Below are 23383 nucleotides of genomic sequence, written 5' to 3'. Positions count from 1 at the left end.
CATCGCCTATCCACGTTCTCCAGAGATGCTGCCTGACCCGCTGAGCTACTGGAGCATTTTGCATCATTCCTTGGTAAACCATCATCCGCAGTTCCTTGTTGCTACTAATATTTACGTGGATCATTTGAAATATTTCCAGCTGATGTTTTAAATTCCAACCAAGTTTTCATTTCATGTGTCAACCTGTTAGGTGGTCAAAGTCAAGTATCGGCACCATGTCAAGTAGCTCCATTCCAAGCAGAACCAGCTGCATTTATAATACTTGACCATCTCTGTGTTTTGACATTCACTGCCATAACTTTTCCAAATGATTGTCCTACCTCAAATGAAATTTGCACCAATTTAAAAAACACCTGCCATATTACACCTGGAAGTGTGTTTGGTATTCCGTTCAACGATGTATATCATTCTCTTCCATCTTGTATTAACTTCCCTCTTGGTCTTGATTTACAGCAGAATATATTTAATAATGTATATTGTACAGCATTTTAAAAGAAATAAAGATCCAGATTAACATTTTGTTGATGATGGCCCTGTTTGCTACTTATCAAGTGATTGCACATGGCAGGCACTGGAACCTCGGAGTTAGAATAAGTGTGCCTAAGCTGGAACAAAGTCATTGTTTTGGCTCATTTTAGCAATTTCCTCTTGGGGTGACCTTTTACACTTGTGAAATGCTACAAACCAATTCTGGCCATTTTGGGCCAGATTTGAACATCCCAGCATCAAGTCTACAAAGGTAGGTTGTGTTGTCATCCCAATGGTTCAATGGTTTCTTTATTGTTATGTGACCAGGTACGGTGAAATACATTTTTTTGCATGCAGCTGAGCAAAACTATCCCCGTACATAGGCATAATCGCCTGGGTCTGTACAAGATGCACAAAACAGCCCAATGAGTCCATGTGGAAGTGGCACCATTTTACAGTCCCAGCTGCAGCTTGCTACAAAGCCCAGTGCCAGTACCATTACATTATCAAACATGGAACATAAAAGCAGAATCCCACGGCAGATGGTTTCCAAAAACATTTCTTACAAGGAAGCAATAGATCAGCGCCAAATGATTTTTGTGCTCCAGACTGTTGATTAATTTTAGATTATAGCTGAAGAGATGGCCGGCCCACTGAGAAGGACTTGTACTATGGAAGTTTACGAGATTAGCTACAGAGAAGATGTTGGACAGACTTGGATTGTTTTCTCCGGATTGCCAGATGTGGAAGGGTAACCTGATGAAGGTATATTGGGGCGGCATGGTTGCTACCTTACAGCGCCAGAGACCCAGGTTCCATTCTGACTACGGAGTTTGTACATTCTCCCAGTGACCGGGTGTTCCCCTTTCCTCTCACACTCCAAAGACGTACAGGTCTGTAGGTTAATCAGCTTGGTATCATTTTCAATTGTCCCGACTTTGTGTAGGATAGTGTTAGATTGTGGGGGAAAGCTGGTTGGCATGGACTTGGTAGGCTGAAGGGCCTGTTTCCGCGCTGTATCTCTAAACTAAATTATATAACATTACGAGAGGCATTGATAGGGTAGACAATCAGAACATTTTTTCCCAGGATAGAAACATCAAACTAGATTCCATAGCTTTAAGATGAAAGAGGCAAAATTGAAAGGAGATGTGTGGGGCATGTTTCTTACAAAGGGTGGTGAGTGCCTGGAATCTGCTGCTAGTCGTAAGGGTGGAGGCAGATACAATAGTGACATTTCAGAAACTTTTGGATAGGCACATGGAATGGAGCAAGATGGATTATGTGCACACAGATAAGAATTAATTTTGGCATCATGTTCGGCACAGACATTGTAGGCCACAGGGCCTGTTCCTGTCCAAAGAAGCATCCCAACCTGAAACGTCACCTATCCATGTTCTCCATAGATGCTGTCTGACCTGCTGAGTAACTCCAGCACTTTGAGTCTTTTTGGTATAAGCAAGCATTTGCAGTTCCTGGTATTGCTTTTCTGCACTGTACTGTTCAATGAAATATGCCCGGTTCAAGACAGAAGCTCAAACATCAACAGGGATAACAATAAATGCTGGAATCGGTATTGCAACAATCATCCACAACAAATAATTACAGAATCTAATTTTACTTGTATAGGTGGTCGCACATGACACCCAGGTATCTCTAACTTAGGGGGCCCCACCACCCCCAGGTATCTCCAATGTAACTGGTCTCACGCACCCAGGCGGCTCCAGTGGAGGTAGTTACTCAACACCCAGGCATGTCAAGCGTAGCTAGTCACACTACATCCAGGCACCTCCAACCTAAGAGGTCTCACCACACCCAGGCATCTCCTGCATGAGGTGGTCCACCACACCCAGCTATCTCCGATGTAGGAACTCCTACTACACCATCTCCACTGTAGCTGACCACTCCACATCCAGGCATCTCCAACCTAGGCGGTCCCACCACACCCTGGCATCTCCAGAGTAGCTGGTTACTCCCCACTCGGGTATCTCCAGCGCAGATGGTCCCACCACACCAATGTATCTCCAACTTAGGACGTCCCCACGCTTCACACCACAGTCATCTCCAACGTTGGTGATCACACCACCTCGCCATCTCCAGCTACATGGTAAAACCCAGGCACCTCCTGCGTGGGTGATCACACCACACACAGACATTCCAATGTTGAAGGTCAAACAACGCAGGCAAGCAGGCATCTCCTCCGGTTACCCACAATGTCTAAAATATTTTGCTTTGTTTCGCTTTGGCACCCTGTCTATTTCTTGATTTCCGTTTTGCTCTACAGAACCTCTCAGCAGCAAAGATACCAGAGGAGCTCTGCTCTATAATCTTTGCTCAGCAGAATCAGACCACGCGGCAGCGGGAAACATTGGAAACATGTTCGACGGCGATAAATGGCACCGAACGTACTCCGCCAAAGGTGGAACGGAATCATTTTACCCCTATAAACACCTACGCAGCGACGGATGGAAATATGTGCGCTACCCTCGAACGCCAGACTACGGTTTTCTACAGGCAAAAAAAAAAGACCGGGCTCGCTTCCAGCCGACACGCCTGTCCCATGTCACCACCTTTACCGGTGCCCGAGGAATCTTCTCCAGCGGCACTTTCAGCAGCCACACTCCGAAAAACATTGGAGTGAAAGTGGATGAATATTTCTCATGGTGGAGTTTTGAAATAGCTGAAAAACAGAAGAAGAGAGAGAGATACAAATACAAACGGATGATAAAAGCCAATACGTCAGTCACAATACGTGAATTCTTCAACTCTCCTCCTTTCCAAGAGGAATCTCGATACGGGAATTTCAAGTTCACCTACGACATGGAGAGTCTGTTCGAGATGTACGAGAACTCGGTGTGTGGCGGCAGGCGAGCTGAGTTCCGGGTCCTGGGCACCTTCACATACAAGCTGGAGGTCATGCACGCCGTGGTGGTGTGTCCCCCCTTGGATGTCGCTCCCTTGTTCAGCCGCTGCCCCCTCGTTGGCGACGACATCCAGGCGGTCGTTTCCAGATTCGGCCACCGTTGGAGGTGGAGACCCGATTCAACCCGATACGACTATAAGCCTTACCGCTGCTGGGATCACGTCTCCTTGGCTTTCTACCTGCCCTGCTATTCTCCCTACCCTGGATTCCCGCTCCCTCCCGGATACCCGGACGTCAACTACTGCAAGGAGTCGGGGAATCTTCTCAGATCGATCGATATTACACCGGAGTGGAAATTTGATCAGTGCAAGAAGATATTGCGAGAGATCTGGGAAACAAAGAAACATAGAAAATAGGTGCAAGAGTAGTCCATTCGGCCCTTCGAGCCTGCACCGCCATTCAATATGATCATGGCTGATCATCCAACTCAGTATCCCATCCCTGCCTTCTCTCCATAACCCCTGACCCCTTTAGCCACATCGAACTCCCTCTTAAATATCGCCAATGAACTGGCCTCAACTACCTTCTGTGGCAGAGAGTTCCACAGATTCACCACTCTCTGTGTAAAGCGAGTGGCTGAGCTGAAAATTCACTATCCGCAGAGTTAGATATGTAGGATGAAACTGTAGATGCTGGTTTACATAGAAGATAGACACAAAGTGCTGAAGTAACAGCGGGTCAGGCAGCAACTCTGGAGAAAATGAATTGGTGCCGTTTCGGATCGAGACCCGTCGTCTTGTCTGAAGAAGCGTCTCGACACGAAGCGCCACCGATTCCGTTTCTCCAGGGACGCTGCCTGATCGCTGAGTCACTCCAACACTTTGTGTCTATCTTACGAGTTGCTTAGATACCTTAGTTCAGTTTATCGTCGCGTGTACAAAGGTACAGTTTGAAGCTTTTGTTGCGTGCTCGTCAGTCAGCAGGAAGACTAGACATGATGACAGTCGAGCCGCCCACTTGTGTGCAGATAGTGTAGCGAGACCAGGCAGGTTGAGCGAAATGTTTTTTTATTGACATAAACAAACAGAAAGTCTTCAAAGCGCGCACCTGGTCTCACTAACGGACACCGCTCCTGTCCGTGGGGAGGCGCGCGAACAACTGACTGAAAGCCCGCCAACCAACCAACCGCCGCGGTCACGTGACAGTGCCGACCAATGACGAGGGCCCTGACTTCCCAGCCCCTCCACCAGGTGCCGCTACAACAGTATAAAATAAATATAGAGTATCTTTGCTATAAATAAAATAACGGTTTGTGCAAGATAAAGTGCAAACAAATCCCATTGAACATAGTCCCAGAGCAGGGGTGGGGAACCTGCGACCTTAAGGCCATATGCGGCCTTCTAGGCCATTAGTGCGGTTTTTTGAATGAATTCAAATTTTGTAACACAAATCCTTTTATTTTTATTTCATTCATATGTTTTTGTTCGTCTTTTATTATTTTTATTTTAATCTTAAAATGAACGTATTTAAAATACCAAAGAGTAAAAGAAGATTCAACGAAATAATCCACCCCGACGGCCACAATTAAAGCATTAGTAAGTCATGAGGGCTATTTTAACACCTGTTATGCTCATGATTTAGTTCTAATGCGACTCGAGAATGTACGTTAACCTCCCACAAAAAGCAGTCACACCAAAGTCATTAAACGGTTAGTTAACTTTAGAATTAACTTTTTTTTTCATTTTCTTGAAGTTAGTGCATAGAAGTTAGATTTTACAAAATGATGTACATTTTGAAGTATATCTAAGTTAAGTTTCTTGGATGCGGCCTTATTAGATTATAGCTAACTTAATGCGGCATTCCAACATGAAAAGGTTCCCCACCGCTGTCCCAGAGTCTCTAATGAGGTGGGTGAGTGGTTAGGGCAGCTCACTATTTTCTACACTCCATATATACTGCCTCACCCGCTGAGTTTCTCCAGCATTTTTGTCTACCTTCGATTTTCCAGCATCTGCAGTTCCTTATCTGAATCTGGAGGTGTGCCTTTTCTGTACCTCTGTATCTCTTGCCTGGTGGGAGGGGAGAAAAGGGAGTGGGGGGGGGGGAAAGAGAGACTGGTCCTTAATTATGCTAGTGACCTTGCCGAGACAGCGTGTTCAATGGTTCAACTATACTTTATTGTCACATGTATTCTAAAATTTATTTTATGCATGCAGTTCAGTAGCAATCTATCAAGACAATTACCTTTCCCTCAATGTCAAAAAGACGAAGGAGCTAGTTATCGATTTCAGGTGGGTGGTGGTTTGGTTTGTACCAAAGATAGACACAAAATGCTGAAGTAACTTAGTGGAACAGGCAGCATCTCTGGAGAGATGGAATTCATGATGTTTTGGGTCAAGACCCTTCTTCAGCTTTTTGTGCCAATCTTGAGTTTAAACCAGCATCTGCAGTTCTTTCTTACACATGGTTTGGTTTGTGTTCCTTTTCATGGTCTATGGGTGTCTTCTACATATGCATATGAATTTACCCTTAGAAACTCTGTATGCCACGCAATTTCATTATCAATACATTGTTGTACGTGTCTTTACCGTCAGTTGGATGGCGTTAACCTTCAATAAAGTGTGTTAATAGATCGCCTGTCCATTCATTTGTCTTTGGGTCTACGAGTCTTCAGCCCACCTTGTCAGTGGTGGAGGTGGAGGCAGTTACTCTGGTGGCCTGTAAGAGGCTTAAAGATAGACGAGTATGTCATTAGTTAGTTGTCATGTGCACCAAGGTACAGTGAAAAGCATAGTTTAGAGACACAGCACGGAAACAGGCTCTTCTGCCCACTGGGTCCGTGCTGACCAGCGATCCCCTCACATTGTTGCATGCTATCCAGTCAGCGGAAAGACTGGTTACAATTGAGCCATTGACAGTATACATGTACATGATAAAGAGAACAACATTTATTGCAAGGTAAAGTCCGATCAAAGATAGTCTGAGCATCTCCAATAAGATAGATAGTAGCCCTGAACTGCTCTCCAGTTGTTGCAAGGACGGTTCAGTTGCCTGATAACAGTTGGAAAGAAACTGTCCCTGAATCTGGAGGTGTGCATTTTCACACTTCTGTACCTCTTGCCTGATCAGAGAGGGGAGAAGAGGGAGTGGCTGGTCTGCGACTTGTCCTTGATTATCATCTCGATAAAATACTTTCTACGGCTCATATGTAGATATGTGACACGTTAATATGCGACTTATTATCTGAATGGTGGCCGATTAGGAAAGGGGGAGATGCAACGAGATCTGGGTGTCATGGTACACCAGTCATTAAAAGTAGGCATGCAGGTGCAGCAGGCAGTGAAGAAGGCGAATGGTATGTTAACATTCATAGCAAAAGGATTTGAGTATAGGAGCAGGGAACATCTACTGCAGTTGTACAGGGTCTTGGTGAGACCATACCTGGAGTATTGCGTACAGTTTTGGTCTCCTAATCTGACGAAAGACGTTCTTGCCATAGAGAGGGAGTACAGAGAAGGTTCGCCAGACTGATTCCTGGGATGTCAGGACTTTCATATGAAGAAAGACTGGATAGACTTGGTTTGTACTCGCTAGAATTTAGAAGATTGAGGGGGGATCTTATAGAAACTTACAAAACTCTTAAGGGGTTGGACAGGCTAGATGCAGGAAGATTATTCCCAATGTTGGGGAAGTCCAGAAGAAGGGGTCACAGTTTAAGGATAAGGGGGAAATCTTTTAGGACCGAGATGAGGAAAACATTTTTCACACAGAGAGTGGTGAATCTCTTGAATTCTCTGCCACAGAAGGTAGTCGAGGCCAGTTCATTGGCTATATTTAAGAGGGAGTTAGATGTGGCCCTTGTGGCTAAAGGGATCAGGGGGTATGGAGAGAAAGCAGGTACAGGATACTGAATTGATCAGCCATGTGTAACGGGTATAGCTTGGACCCAATAGCAGCACAGAATCAGGCAGGTATAATTGGTCATGAACTTTATTACGATACTGAAACACAGAGTAGTAACACAGGAATGGGTACACTGTACTCACACAGAGGCTCAGGATTGAGCGAGGGTTCCAAAGAGGGGCAGGCAGGAGACGTAGTGGAAGATCCGGTAACCAGGAGATCCAACACACGATGCAAACAAACCAGCGAGGGTCAGACGAAAGGAGAGTCGAAGCCAGGCAGGAAGTCGAGGAGCCGTTGCAGGGATACACCAAACAGCCCAGGAGAGAGGCTGACAGAAACCAGGAAGTACGGGACGAAGGCCGTGGTCGGGGACAGAAGGCTGAGGTGATATCCGGGAAGACGACAGGACGCAATGGTCAGGGGCAGGCAGGTTCGAATCCGTGTAGTCAGTCGGGAAATCGCTGGAGAGTCTTGCATGAACGCTGAGAACAATCTGGCACTGTGTGCACGGTGAGGAGAGTCTATATACCGGGTTCATTGGTGATCAGAGGCAACTGAGTGCAACAGATGAGGAGAGTTGGGCTGATGAGGGAAGTGGCAGGCATGCAGGTGAGGAGAAGGAGGGACTGGTGGAAAAGTACTGGGAGGTGAAGTGGATGAGAATGAGGAGAGGCAGACTGTGACACCATGATCATATTGAATGGCGGTGCAGGTACCTCCTCCCTCACCTCCAGCTATAGTGACCCCAGGTGAGACAGAACTTCATGTGCACCTCTAACCTCATCAACTGCATTGAGTGAATCATAGAAATCATGGAGCATGAAAACAGGCCCTTTGGCCCAACTTGCCCATGCCGACCAAAATACTCCATCTATACTCATCCCACCTGCCTGCGTTCACCCCAAATCTCTCCAAACTTCTATCCATGTTCCTGTCCAAAAAGCATGGAAAACAAAGCTTTTCACTGCACCTCAGTACGTGACAATAATAAACCTAACCCTGGGCTGGAAATTGCCAGAACAATTATGCTCGACAGCGCTACGAGGACCTAATTTTTAATAATATTACGACTGCAAACAGGTATATTAACAAAGATGACAATATTTGTGTGTAATGCATAGCAAGCTCTGTGCTGTTGCAGTGGCTCATCTTGTCGACCATTGGTTTAGTTTAGAGATGCAGCATGGAAATAGACCCTTCAGCCCACTGAGTCCACACTGACCAATGACACTCCATACGCTAGTTCTATCCTACATACTAAGGTCAATTTATAGATGCCAATTATCCTACTAACATGCACGTCTTTGGAATGTGGGAGGAAAGCATAGCACCCGGAGAAAACCTACACGGACACAGGGAGTCTCCCTGTGAACACATGGGCTTTCTCCAGGTGCTCTGGTTTTCTCCCATAACCCAAAGACATGCGGGTTTGTAGGTTAATTGCCCCTCTGTAAATTAGCCCGAATGTGTACGGAGTGAATGAAAATGTGGGCTAAAATAGAACTAGTGTGAAGGCGTGATCAGTGGTCTGCATGGACTTGGTGGGCCGAAGGGCCTGTTCCCATGCTCTATCTCTATACTTTCTAAACTAAGGTATTGTATTTACTTAATTTTATAATTGTCACATTTATCAACGCAATCATAAACTTTGTTTTGCATGCTATCCAATCAGGTCAGATAATACCAAACGTAAATACAACCAAGTCAAACTCAAGTACAATGGGTAGCGTAATGGGGAATATACAGAGTGCAGAAGGCAGAATATAATTCTCAATATTGTACAGCATTAGTTCCATGGGCAAAGTTTAATGTCTGCCATGGGGTAGAGGTGAATCAATTTTAATTGACGTGGGAACATACTGAGACTCTTAGATGTTTATCATAAGTCTAGCTTTGTATTTAGGTTTATTAGTGTCACACGAACTGAGGTAGAATGAAAAAGCTTTGTGTTGCATGATATCCAATCAAGTCCAATAATACTATACATAAATGCAATCAAGCCAAAGTCAACGAAAATAGCAAAATTATGTTGGCAACTATATTTACCAAACATGTTAAAATTATGCACTCAACACTTAGCAATTTGAAAGGGTGGAACCTATGTGATTCTCACTTCCTTACATTAGTAAGGAAGTGAGAGGAAGTTGGTGATTGGTCTCTGACTGATGTGTCAGCCATAATCTCAACAGGAAACATCTAACTCAGACCTATTGGATCTCATGGTGTGCTTCTACAAGTGAATGTGGTGCCAAATAAAGGTTAACAAGTTTATTGTAAATGTTGGATAGAAAAGCAGGAACCATGAAGTTCAAGCTGTATAGAGTGGGTGCTGACAAATCATTTCACAGCATAGAACAAAGAACATTACGTCGCAATAACAGGTCCATCGCCCCATAATGCCGAACATAAAGCCAAGTTAAACTAATCTGCTTGTGTGTGATCCATATTCCTCCATTTCCTGCAATATCCATGTGCATATATAAACGCCTCTATTCTCCTGTTAAAGTTCGATTACTTATCACACACGTCAAACACCAAGTAAGACAAGATTCCTTTATTCGCTAGCGGGAGTGTGCTGGAAGCACCTTAGTTTCCCTGTCGCTAACTCTCCGAACAAGGAAAAGTTAGTATGGTTATAGTCATTTCTTATTCATTAACACACCTTCTAAATCAGACATAAAGATCAGTGGCCTAAAGGAAACAAGGGAGGTTGGACCCATATAGTTGTAATGTCAGCCTTATTCTCAAAGCTTGGCACAGCTTCAGTACAGCTGCCCATTCTGGAAGGATGACTAACGCCATTTTTTGTGGTGCTGTGTCCAGACAATATATCTCTATGTTAATACATTGTTTCAATGATTAGTCTAAACCGAGCTTCTAAAATGTTCCCATAATTTTTTTCTGCTGGGAAAAATACAACTTGAAAGATGACTGCTTTCTGTTCTTTCAGTAAATTTCCATTTTAATTTACGAACCAAACTTGACCAAATTTAACTCCTTTTCACTCCCATTACCACAATCCCTGGAAGCACATACAACCCACATATCAGTCTCTCCGTAAAATGAAATGCTTGCCCTGCACATCTCCTTTAGACTTTGCTCCATTCACTGTAAAACTATTTTCTCTATTTCAAAACTGTGTTGAAGTTTTGTGTCAGAAAGCCTAGGTTTTTTTTTTTAAAGACATTAAGTGCTGGAATATCTCAGCAGATCAGGCAGCAGTTCTGGAGAACATAGATAGGTGACATTTTGGGTCAGACTCTGGTTCACTGCATGCAATCAGGACAAGACCCTTTCCATTTGCATACTGATCTTTCTGTTCCAGGCCTCCTCCGCTATCAGATAGAATAGAATATAGAATAGAATACCTTTATTGTCATTCAGACCTTACGGTCTGAACGAAATTTCGTGCCTGCAGTCATACATACAATCATACAATAATAAACAACACTAAACACAAATTAACATTGTTAATTAAGATTGAGGCCACACGCAAATTGAAGGAAGAACACCTCATATTTTGCTGGTGCAACTTAAAACCCAGTATGAATATTGATTTCTCTAACTTTAAGTAACCATTGCATCCCTTCTCCTTCCATCCCTACCCCACCTTAGTCGTCATACTAGTTTCATTATCGTCCTGCTGAGTTTCATTGTTTGGATCATTTATTATCACCTTCTCCACAGCGAACAATGGACCATTGTGGGCTCCACCTTTCCTTGATCGTCATTGCCGGTTTTGATTTGTTCTTTTGCATCCCTTTCATTCTAATGTTTTATGTACCTTTTCATATCTCTCGTTTCCCCCCTCCCCTTACTCTCAGTCTGAAGAAGGGTCTCGACCGGTCATGTCACCTATTTCTTTATAGGACATGTCACCTATAACATGCAAACTCCACACGGACGGCACTCGAGGTCGAGATCGAACCAGGTCTCTGGCATTGTGAGGCAGCTGTGCCTCCCTGTTGATTCACTTTATGATGAGAAATTATGGTCAGGATAATTCCCAACATTTCCATTATAAATCTGAGTTCATAGTCATGCTGAAAATTGCAACTAGTTTCCCCAAGCAATTTCTAGCATAAATATCTCAGATTTATAACGTAAATGTTGATGATTACTGTGACTGTAGTTTTTCATTGTAAAATGAATCACCAGAACCCTTCTTAAAAAGAGTAACACCTGATTGAAGTATACAAATTTCCGAGAGGTACAGATAGGGTAGACAGTCAGAACCTTTTTCCGAGGGTGGAAATGTCAAAAACTAGAGTGCATCTCTTCAAAGTGAGTGGGGTAAAGATTAAAGGAGATGTGCAGGGCAAGTTTTTTTACACTCTGTGGTGAGTGCCTAGAACACGCTGCCTGGGGTGGTGAACAATGAAAGTTGCTGATTCTGGTTGCAAAGACTACAAAATCATTCTTTTCCTGGCCACAAAAGACCTCACCTCTGAAAACTATCCAATATATAAAAGGGAAAATATTGTGCTTGGAATCATTTTTAAACACAAAATCCTGGTGTAACTCAGTGGGTCGGGCAGCATCTCAGGCGAGCATGGATAGGTAACATTTTGGGTCATGACCCTTCTTCAGACTCAAATAAGAATCTGAAGAAGGGTCCCAACCCGACGCTACACCTATCCATGTTCCCCAGAGACCTGACCCACTGAGTTCCTCCAGCATTTGTGTCTATCATTGATATAAACCAGAATCTGCAGTTCCTTTTTAGTACATTAAAATATTTTATATATTCATTTTGCAGAAAGGTCGTGTTTTGGAGTGGGAAAAAATTAGGAAATATTCCAGTGTGGCATCATTTTGTGTGTGGCATACCTAACAGGGCACTTAAGTAACTTCTTCATTCTAAGCTACAGGTTTGTCATTACAGGAAGAAGCTGCGAAAGGTTTACTGGCTGAATTCAACCTTGGTTGTGACGTTCATCATACTGAACATGTGTACAGGGTTTATGTAAGCACCTTCCTCGGATATGGTGGAAATTATGCTCGACAGCGCTACGAGGACCTAATTTTTAATAATATTACGACTGCAAACAGGTATATTAACAAAGATGACAATATTTGTGTGTAATGCACAGCAAGATCTGTGCTGTTGCAGTGGCTCATCTTGTCGACCATTGGTTTAGTTTCGAGATGCAGCGTGGAATATCTCAGCAGATCAGGCAGCATCTCTGGAGAATATAGATAGGTGACATTTTGGGTCTGACCCTGGTTCACTGCATGCAATCAGGACAAGGCCCTTTCCATTTGCATACTGATCTTTCTGTTCTGGGCCTCCTCCACAATCAGATTGAGGCCACACGCAAATTGATGGAAGAACACCTCATATTTTGCTGGTGCAACTTAAAACCCAGTATGAATATTGATTTCTCTAACTTCAAGTAACCCTTGCATCTCTTCTCTTTCCATCTCTCCCCCACCTTGGTCGTCATACTAGTTTCATTATCATCCTACTGAGTTTCATTGTTTGGATCACTTATTATCACCTTCTCCACAGTGAACAATGGACCATTGTGGGCTCCACATTTCCTTGATCGTCATTGCCGGCTTTGATTTGTTCTTTTGCATCCCTTTCATTCCCATGTTTTATGTACCTTTTCATATCTCTCGTTTCCCCCCTCCCCTTACTCTCAGTCAGAAGAAGGGTCTCGACCGGACATGTCACCTATTTCTTTTCTACAGCGATGCTGCCTGACCCGCTGAGCTACTCCAGGTTTTTGTGACAATCTTCTATGTACAAATAAAATTGGTCTTAAATATGAAATTGAAATTTAAGTTGGCATCTTTGAGGTGCAGTCTACATATTTCAAGGTGAAGGAAAGATATTGTGTTTAGTGGAGATCGTACTGAGTATAAAGCTGTTACCTTTTGCAGATTGCTTGAACAGCACATCGGTATCAGTTCAGAGCGCCCTTACCTCGATCCCTGTCTGTCCCTTGAAACAGTCGATACCATTCAGGACGAACAGATTTTGCACTTGAAAGGAGTCGGAGACTTTGACGAGTGCTGCGAGCGAATCAAACCATTCCTGGGCAAAGGGAATGAGACCAACACTTCTTTCAGTGGGGTTTATCAGCCTCCTATTGATTTCCATAACAGTGAATTCTACGGTTTCTCTGAATTTCATTATTGCACTGAAGATGTCTTGCGCATGGGAAGTCAATACGATGGCGTCAGGTACGCAAAAGCAGCCAAGGTATGGAAACGCGATACTTATAAGGTCATAATACGACATAATATATCGGTGATACTAACTGGCTGTTAGCTCAATTAACATTTTTATTCCCCATTCTGGTGTCTTCCCACTTAACTTTATTCTGTTCTCCCTCCTTTTAGACAATAGACAATAAGTAATAGGTGCAGGAGCAGGCCATTTGGCCCTTTGAGCCAGCACTGCCATTCACTGTGATCATGGCTGATCAGTACCCCGTTCCTGCCTTCTCCCCATATCCTTTGACTCCACTATCTTTAAGAGCTATCTAACTCTTGAAAGCATCCAGATAATCGGCCTCTACTGCCTTCTGAGGCAGTTTTCTTACATGTTCCCAAGCAAAGCATCAAGCTTTGGCAACAAGCTTTGCGACATAACCAATCTCCTTGAATACCAATGGCTGATATTTCACTGGTGGTAGAAGAGACTTGGCACATTTGAACTCTGCAACCCCCAACAAGACAGTCGTGACTGTTTTTCTTCTCTCTTTTCCACTTCCTTGGTCATATTTGAATCCGAAGGCACAATAATTGTATAGTTTAAAGAAACTCCATGCCGACCATCACACTAGTTCCATGTCATCCCACTCTCACCAACTACACACAAGGGGGTAATTTACAGAGGGCCAATATACCTACAAATGCACAAGTCTTTGGGATGTGGGAGGAAACTGGAGCACCCGGAGGAAACCCACATGGACAACACCAGAGGTCAGGATCAAACCCTGGTCTCTGGCGATTGGAGGCAGTGGATCTTCAGTTCAGTTTGCTTTATTGTCACATGTACCGAGGTACTGTGAAAAGCTTTTGTTGCATGCTAACCAGCCAGCCGTGGACAATACCCGATTACAATCAAGCCTGATACATATCTGGTACAGATACATGATAAGGGAATAGCATTTAGTGCAAGGTAAAGCAAGTAAAGTCCGGTCAGATAGTCCGAGGATACCCGATGAGGTAAGTAGTCACTATGGCTACTGCTACAATTGTGATCAGAATTCAGTTCCAGATGCTGAGATCTCCTGTGTAATATCGGATGTAAATTTGGCTTTTACTAATTTCCATTCGTGTCACTTTCTCCTGCTTCTACAGTTTAATTTGATGTACTGATCTGGCTTTAATTTCCCAGTACGCTGTTAAAACGGCAAATACACTTAGGGCACACTATGAGCCCGGGTGTTTTCAACCAGTGTAGTGCTTTGTGCGCAGTAACACATGGAAGTGTGGGAGCCAGAAATGTGCATGATGTGATCCCAGATAGATAAATGATCAAATGTCAAGCCTGTGTACTTTTGATGCTGTTGTCCAAAGAAAGGCGTCACAGTGGCAAAGTTTATAGAGCTGGTGTGCCTCATAGCTCCAGAGATACAGGTTCAATCCTGACCTCGGGTGCTGTCTGTGCAGAGTTTGCATGATCTCCCTGTGGCCGCGTGGGTGGTCCAGTTTCCTCCCACATCACAAAGGCGTATAGGTTTGTTAATTGGATGTTGTTGAAAAGGTGTAGGTTAATTGGCCTCTGGAAATTGCCCTTAATCTGTAGGGTGTAGGAAGGAACTGCAGATGCCGATTTACACCAAAGATAGACACAAAATGCTGGAGTAACTGCGGGACAGGCAGCATCTCTGGACAGAAGGAATTGGTGACATTTTGGGTCGAGACCCTTCTTCAGACTGAGAGTCAAGGGAGAGGGAGACAATGAAATAAGGAAGTGTAAGATGTGAAAACGTGGCTTCAAATGAGATTGGGTCAAAGGAAAATGTAGAATAGATCTATGTTAACTAGGAGAAGGTGACAACGAAGCATATAAAGATAAAATTTAATCGTGATAGTCAGACTGGTCGGAGAACTAGGATGGGGAGGGATGGCGAGAGAGGGAATGCAAGGGTTACTTGAAGTTAGAGAAGTCAATATTCATTCCGATGTGGTGTAAGCTGCCCAAGCAAAATATGAGGTGATGCTCCTCCAATTTGCATGTGGCCTCACTCTGACAGTGGAGGAGGCCCCATATAGGGATGGGAAGGGTAGTTAAAGTATTTAACAACCGGGAGATCAAATAGGTTCAGGCGGACTGAGCGTAGGTGTTCAGCGAAACGATCGGCAAGCCTGTGCTTGGTCTTGCCGATATATAGGAGTCCACACCTGGAACTACAGTAGTAGTATACTGTGAAGAGCTTTGTTTTGCATACAGCCCAATCAGATCAGATAATACTATACATAAATACAATCAAATCAAACTCAAGTGCAATAGATAGAGCAAAGGAGAAGGCACAGAATGCAGAATATAGTGCTCACCATTGTAACGCATCAATTCCATAGACAAAGTCCGATGGCTGCAATGGGTTAGAAGTGAATTGGACAGTACCCCAGCTTATGGAAGGACCATTTAGAAGCTTGATAACAGGGGAAGAAAAGACACAAAATGTGGTTGTAACTCAGTGGGTTAGGCAGCATCCCTAGAGAATATGGATAGATGACGTATTGAGTCAGGACCTTTCTTCAGACCTGGAACGTCGCCTATTCATGTCTCCACGGATGCTGCCTGACCCGCTGAGTTAAGGGGCTGTCCCACTGCGACGACCTAATCTGCAAGTTTAGAAGAGTTTGCCCTCGACTCAAACTCGCAGCATGGTCGACACGTGGTCCTATGAGGTCACTGAAACTCCCCCCTTCATGCTCGAGGGAAGTTCCCACATACTCGCGGCCTCAGTTTGGTGGAGGAAAATTTTTCGGCATGTTGAAATATTTTCCGTGAGTAAAAATTGGTCGGCATGGTTCTTTTGAACTCATAGTGCAGCGGGGTCGCTATGTAGTTACAGACAGTCGAGGGCAGCCGTAGGCAATCTTCTTCGCTGACCAGGCATTTTAATTGGCTATTGGAGTTTTCAGGACCAAAGAAAGCCAACCAGTAATGTGAAATGTCCGCTAAACTTTATTATGTTGTCTGGCTTATTTATTATAAGTGTCTCCAGTCCTTCTTCCCCTTCTTTCCCCCCCCCCCCCCCGCTGCCCCCAGGCAACATCTACAACTCTCTGCAATTTCATATGGTCGGCAAAGCTGTTCCCAAACCAAGGCGTGATTTAACCCAAACATACTGATTGTGAGGTTAATTGAAACTGTAAGTTCATAAATTGTAGGTGCAGAATTTGGCCATTCAGCCCATCAGTTAATCCCCAAGCTAGGTAGGTGGTAAGAGCTTCTGAGCAAAATTGATGTGTGAGAATAGTTTGCAAGAAGAGAAGTTGGGAATAGGAATGTTCTGAGAGCTGGCATGGACTCGATGGGCTGGATTTTTGCCACATATATATTAATGAAATCTAAAAATCTAAGATGGATATTGAAGTTTTGGCAATCTTTTCAAACTTGGTATCATTTAAAAATAAATTGGATAGGCATATGGATGAGAAGGGAATGGAGGGTTATGGTATGAGTGCAGGCAGGTGGGACTAAGGGGAAAAAAAGTTGTTCGGCACGGACTTGTAGGGCCGAGATGGCCTGTTTCCGTGCTGTAATTGTTATATGGTTATATGGTTAAACTGTTGAGATTCAGCTCCAACTCTCTTTTCCAGGATTATTGTGCTACCAAATGGACAACCTTAAAAGAACGATTTGACCTCAATCTGTTTTCATCTCATGCAGACCTGAGCAGATTAAAGTAAGTGTTCCAGGGACAAACCATGAGCAGCAAATCCATGAGGTGAAGCAGTAGCTTCAACCTAGCTTTGTTTAGTTTAAAGATACGGCGTGGAAACAGTTTATTCGACCAACCGAGTCCACGCTGACCAGCGATCATTCCGGACACTAACACTATCCGACACAATTAGGGTCAATTTACAATTTTACCAAGCCAATTAACCTACAAACCTGTAGTGTCTTAGGAGTGTGGGAGGGAAATGGAGCATCCGGAGAAAACCCACGCAGGTCATGGAGGGAACATACAAACTCCGTACAGACAGCACCTGCAGTCAGGATTGAACCCAGGTGAATGGCGCTGAAAGGCAGTAAATCTACCGCTGCGCCAGACTTTTACAGTACGGACATTGAATTAAGAACATAAGAAACAGGAGCAGAATTAGGCCATTTGCCACTTCTAGCCATTGCATTCATCAATATGATACACAGAGACTTGGAGCACAGGAACAGTCTCTTCAACCCCCCTACCACCCACCTTACCTCTGCGATTGTGTATACCATCAAGGACCCATCCCATCTTGATATTCTTACGACATGCACATTACGTCTCCTCAGATCCTACAACTCTCTGGCACACAAAATGACTTCACTTGGATGGCCAATTAACCTTTGTATGTGGGAAGGATCCAGAGCACCTGGACGAAACTTGGGGGAGAACGTGCAAAACCCACGGCACTGGAGGTCGCCACTGGACCTGGGTCACTAGAATTGCACAGCTGTGGCTGTATTAACTGCACCACTGCCTCCCCATTTCTGATCTTCCACTTCAGCGCCACTTTTCGTGTTTCATTGCCCTATCCCTTGATCGCCTTAATATTCAGGAATTTTGAGTTAGAACGAACTTGATCACCAGCATCAGCATGTACAGTACTTTAGCAAAAGCAAAAATCATGACATTGCCAACCAAGAAACAAACAAGGGATTGCAGATGCTGGTTTACAAAAAACAAAGACAAAGTGCTACAGTAACTCAGCAGGTCAGGCGGCATCCCTCAAAATCCAAAATAAAATGCTGAAAACTCTTCCAACAGGTTAATGGTCATCTGTGGAAAGAGAAGCAGAATTAATGTTCCAATCCAAGAACCTTCGAACAGTGTCGAACGGATCTTTGACTGAAAGGTTGATACTCACTCTCCTTCCACAGAGGTTGCCTGACTTGTTGAATGTTCCCAGTGTAGAACACAAAGTGCTGGAGTAACTCAGCAGGTCAGGCAGCAACTCTGGATGATAGTAAGGGTGTCAATGTTTATGAGGAGAAGGGGGTTTAGAGGGAAAGATAGATCAGCAGTGCTTGAATGGCAGAGTAGACTCGATAGGCTGAATGGCCTAATTCTACTCTTATGACATAAACATATGACACTGGAGGATATTTTGGGTTGGGACCCTTTGTGTTCTATGTTAGACTCCAACATCTGTAGTTCCTTGTGCCTGCAATGTTCCAATCATTTGTTTTTATTTTTCATCACAAGATTGCCAAACTGGACATGAAATTCAGGGCACAAGGGTGGCACGGTGACGCAGCGGTAGAGTTGCTGCCTTGCAGTGCCAAAGACCCAGGGTCGATCCTGACTGTACAGAGTTTGTATGTTTTCCCTGTGTATGAGCACGTGGGTTTTCTCCAGGTGCTCCAGTTTCCTTCCACCCTCCAAAGACATTCAGGTTTGTCGGTTAATTAGCTTTGGTAAAGTTGTGCCTAGTGTGTAGGATAGTGCTGGTGTATGGGGTGACCGCTGGTCGGCGCAGTATCAGTGGGCTGAAGGGCATGTTTCCACGCTGTATCTCTAAAGTACAAAGGTACATTATCTCCCTAAACCTTTATCCTATCCTTCTGAGTGTAATCTGCCTCTGACCAAGTTGTGTCCCAATGTCTTGGTGTCTCATTGTTAAACTTTGTTGAAAAGGCTGCTTTGAAATGTTTCGAGACTATCACTGAGATTGAATGCTAATTGTAGTTTGAGGCTTCTGCGGATAATTGTGACAATTGTCCTCTGACCTTGCAGGTATCAGTGTTTTAAGTCTGCGTGGGTGTATGAGGTACTGCACAGTGGTTTCGACTTTCCAGCTGACTATTCCAACTTGAAGACAATCAAGTTGGTCAATGACAAGGAAATACAGTGGACGCTGGGAGCAATTCTTTACAAGACCCGTTTCTTACCTCTGCGGTATGTCGCCTCATTGTGTGAACTAAAGAATACTTGGCGAAATGCAGCGGGATGGTTTAGGTTTATTATTGTCACATACACTGAGGTACAGTGAAAGGCTTTGTATTGCATGGTATCCAAACAGATCAGATATGCCATACATAGATACGATCACTTCAAACTTAAGTACGATTTCTTGGAGCACGTTAGAGTGGGGGGTGATCTTATAGAGGTGTATAAGATCACGAGACGCATAGATAGGGTAAATGCACACCCTAAGTAGGGGAATCAAAAACCAGAGAACGTAGATTTGGTGAGGGAGGAAAGATTTAATAGTAACTTTAGGGGTACGTTTTTTTAATAGAAATGGTGGTAGGTGTATGGAATGAGCGATCAGAGGAAGTAATTGAGTCTGTACTATCACATTGTTTAAGAAACATTTAAACAGGTACATGGATAGATTAGATTCAGAGGGACATGGGGCAAACACAAGCAGGTGGGACTAGTGTATATGGGGCATGTTGGTCAGCATGGTAAAATTGGGCCGAAGGGCCTGTTACCACATTGTATCTACAAAAGATAGAACAAAGGGGAAGATGCAGAATGCGGAATATAATTCTCTGTCTTGTAGTGTTACAGTTATTTTGACACAGTGCAATGTCCTCAGTCATAGAGGTGATTCGATCAGTACCCCAGTTTATAGAGGGACCACTAAAAGCCTGGTAACGGGACTGAGAAATCTGTATTTGAGAGTCAAACTGCTGTGTAGTGTGTAATCTGGGGCACAGTGGGTTGATTCTGCAATAGAAACAGCCCAAAGGCTGACAGAAATCTTCTGTATTTACAAGAAAAATCTGAGAGCAGTTTCCAGTTGCTGCCCAAGTACTGTTTGTCACGTTGCCGTCCAAGTTGCCTTACTCCAGAAACTGACATCTCATCAATTATATCTCATCAAGTGACTCACAATTGAATATCACAGCAGACTATGGTCTTGAGTTTTGGTTGTCACACTGTCAGAAGGAACTGGTTGTGCCAAGAAGACTCGCCACTAGAGAATGGTCCTGGCCTACTTCATTGGAGACCCTTGAACTATCTTTAATCAGACTTTACTGGACTTTATCTTCGATTAAACATTATTTCCTCTATCATGTATCTGTACACTCAGTGTGGCTCGATTCTAATCGTCCTTCCACTGGATAGCACACAACAAAAGCTTTTCACTGTACTTCGGGAAACTTGACAACAAACTAAACTAAACTAAACCATGATATTGTCTGCATTGGGGGACTTCAGTTAGGGAAGCAATTATTTGGGCTTTGATTTCTCTGGAGTGAAGGAGGCTGAGGGGTGACTTAGCAGAGGCATGTAACATTTCCAGGTAGAGATAGGTAGTCAAAATCATTTTGCCATGGTAGGGGCTTTCAAAAGTTAGCAGGCAGAGGTTCAAGGTGAGAGGAAGGAGGCTTCAAGAGGAAAGCTTTTTTTTTCAAAACCTAGATGTCGAGAATGTTCTGTATAACTAGAAAAACTAGGTTAAGCAAGACATAGAAGGAGCTTCAAAGAACGACAGATGCTGGTTAACAAAAAAAGACAAAATGCTGGACACATAGCGGGTCAGGCAGCATCTCTAGAAAACACGGATATGATGTTTTGGGTCAGGGGCTTTCTTTAGATTGATTGTGGTGGGGGGGAAGCTTGAAGGGAGGTGGGAGCAGGACAAAAACTAGCAAGTGATAGGTGAATACAGGTAGAAGGGGCTTTGATAGACATAAGGTCCTAATGCAGGTAGATGGAATTGGTGAGATGAGCATAAACGATCGCGCAGATAATGTGTCTCTTCTGTGTTATACAAGTCTGACTGTAGACAACATCAAATGTATTCTGTATGGGATGGATGTATACATGAAATATTCATTATTTTTTATTCATTATCCCCTTTCCTCAACGAACTGTGTTCCACCAACATCGGCAGGGATCTGCGAAAAGACGCCATCAAAACGAGTCATTCCAGCTGGCTGCGAGTCTCCTTCGTCTACAACCACTACCTGTTCTTTGCCTGTTTCTTCGTGGTCCTACTGGCCATCATCCTGTATGTGCTGAGGCTCCGACGCATTCACAAGAGGGCACAGCAGGAGCTGCAATGGTTGCAAGAGGCCGAGCCAATGACTGAGGGGTCATGATCAGCCCAGGTGAGATGTAGCAAACCTTTCAGAACGGAAAAAGAATGCCCCTGAATCACGCATTGGAAGGAACCACAGATGCTGGTTTACACTTCATGTTCAGAGAACCAGAAGGGTTCCGACCCAAAACATCACCTATTTTTCTCCAGAGATGCTGCCTGACCCGCTGAGTTACTCCAGCATTTTGTGTCTTACCCCAGAATCATGCGTTGGCTTTTGTTTGACTGAGAAACACTTCAGCGTCATCTTTGCCACAGTGAACTGTGGTTTATGTGGAGGGCTTGGATGTACAGGCCTTTGGGACGTATCAGGTATTTATGTTCATTCTAAAGTCTACAACTTCTGTTGGATGACCCAAGACCTGTTCTCATCTTCTCTTTGAATTTGGAACCAGTAGCAATGCAATATGCATCTTTCTTTTCATATATCACATGCATCCGAGGTGTTAAGTTATATATGTGTTCTGTAGAGATTAATTGGGCACTATCTGTGGTCCTTCTCTGTCGTCTTCCAATATACATAATGTGATGGGATAGTGATGAACGTAATTTGGCAAATAGTGATTTTCTGTTTCGTCTTTTGGCATTCATTTCCACTCTTAAACTCAAAGATATTCACCCAGTGCATCCTAAGTATGGTGGGAAAGTGACATCTAACAAAATATATGCTTAACTCAAGCTTGAAACTATAAGCCTGAAGGAGTATGAAGACGGGTCCTCACCCAAAACTTTGCTTCTCCATGTCCTCCAAAGATTCTGAGTGAACCCAGAATGTTGTGTTTTCTGCAAGATTCCAGCATCTGCAGTTCCTTGTGTCTCCATTGAACCCACTATCTTCTGATACAATGGACATTCCTACCAGCTGAGCCAAATTCCCATTCCAAAGTTACCTCGGGTCAAGTCTCTATAAGTGTGAGGCTCCAATGCAAAAACCACTTTGTGCAGATAAAATCAAGGAAATCCACAGATGCTTTCCATTGCTGGGATTGGTGAACCTCAAGCCTTATCCACTGAACTGTCCTGCTCATGGTCTGAGGGAATGCAAAACAAAAGACTGAATTGTGGAAGATGATCCAAACCTACCGATGCACATTCAATAATCCACCAGAATTGGTGACAACCAAAAAGGGAATGTTTCCATGGAAAACACAAAATGCTGGAGTAACTCAGCGGGTCAGGCAGCATCTCGGGAAAACATGGACAGGTAATGTTTCAGGTCGGGACTCTTCCCGATAGATCGTGTCCCTTCCCGACCAAAAACATCGCCTATCCACGTTCTCCAGAGATGCTGCCTGACCCGCTGAGCTACTGGAGCATTTTGCATCATTCCTTGGTAAACCATCATCCGCAGTTCCTTGTTGCTACTAATATTTACGTGGATCATTTGAAATATTTCCAGCTGATGTTTTAAATTCCAACCAAGTTTTCATTTCATGTGTCAACCTGTTAGGTGGTCAAAGTCAAGTATCGGCACCATGTCAAGTAGCTCCATTCCAAGCAGAACCAGCTGCATTTATAATACTTGACCATCTCTGTGTTTTGACATTCACTGCCATAACTTTTCCAAATGATTGTCCTACCTCAAATGAAATTTGCACCAATTTAAAAAACACCTGCCATATTACACCTGGAAGTGTGTTTGGTATTCCGTTCAACGATGTATATCATTCTCTTCCATCTTGTATTAACTTCCCTCTTGGTCTTGATTTACAGCAGAATATATTTAATAATGTATATTGTACAGCATTTTAAAAGAAATAAAGATCCAGATTAACATTTTGTTGATGATGGCCCTGTTTGCTACTTATCAAGTGATTGCACATGGCAGGCACTGGAACCTCGGAGTTAGAATAAGTGTACCTAAGCTGGAACAAAGTGATTGTTTTGGCTCATTTTAGCAATTTCCTCTTG

General features: G+C 43.7%; 1 protein-coding gene across 1 annotated transcript; it reads left to right on the top strand.

The window, feature by feature from the left end:
* The first annotated feature begins 215 nt into the window (after positions 1-215).
* LOC129704379 (ectonucleoside triphosphate diphosphohydrolase 7-like) lies at positions 216-22644 on the top strand. Its single transcript, XM_055647465.1, has 7 exons — positions 216-222; positions 2753-3697; positions 12103-12289; positions 13127-13448; positions 17030-17115; positions 19153-19314; positions 21266-22644. Exons 1-7 carry the CDS (start codon positions 216-218, stop codon positions 21471-21473), a joined length of 1917 nt encoding a protein of 638 aa, XP_055503440.1. The 3' UTR covers positions 21474-22644.
* The last annotated feature ends 739 nt before the right edge of the window (positions 22645-23383 follow it).

This window comes from Leucoraja erinacea, chromosome 15 (assembly GCF_028641065.1).
Source record: "Leucoraja erinacea ecotype New England chromosome 15, Leri_hhj_1, whole genome shotgun sequence".
Taxonomy (NCBI): Eukaryota; Metazoa; Chordata; class Chondrichthyes; order Rajiformes; family Rajidae; genus Leucoraja; species Leucoraja erinaceus.
This window is presented reverse-complemented; position numbering and strand designations above follow the sequence as displayed.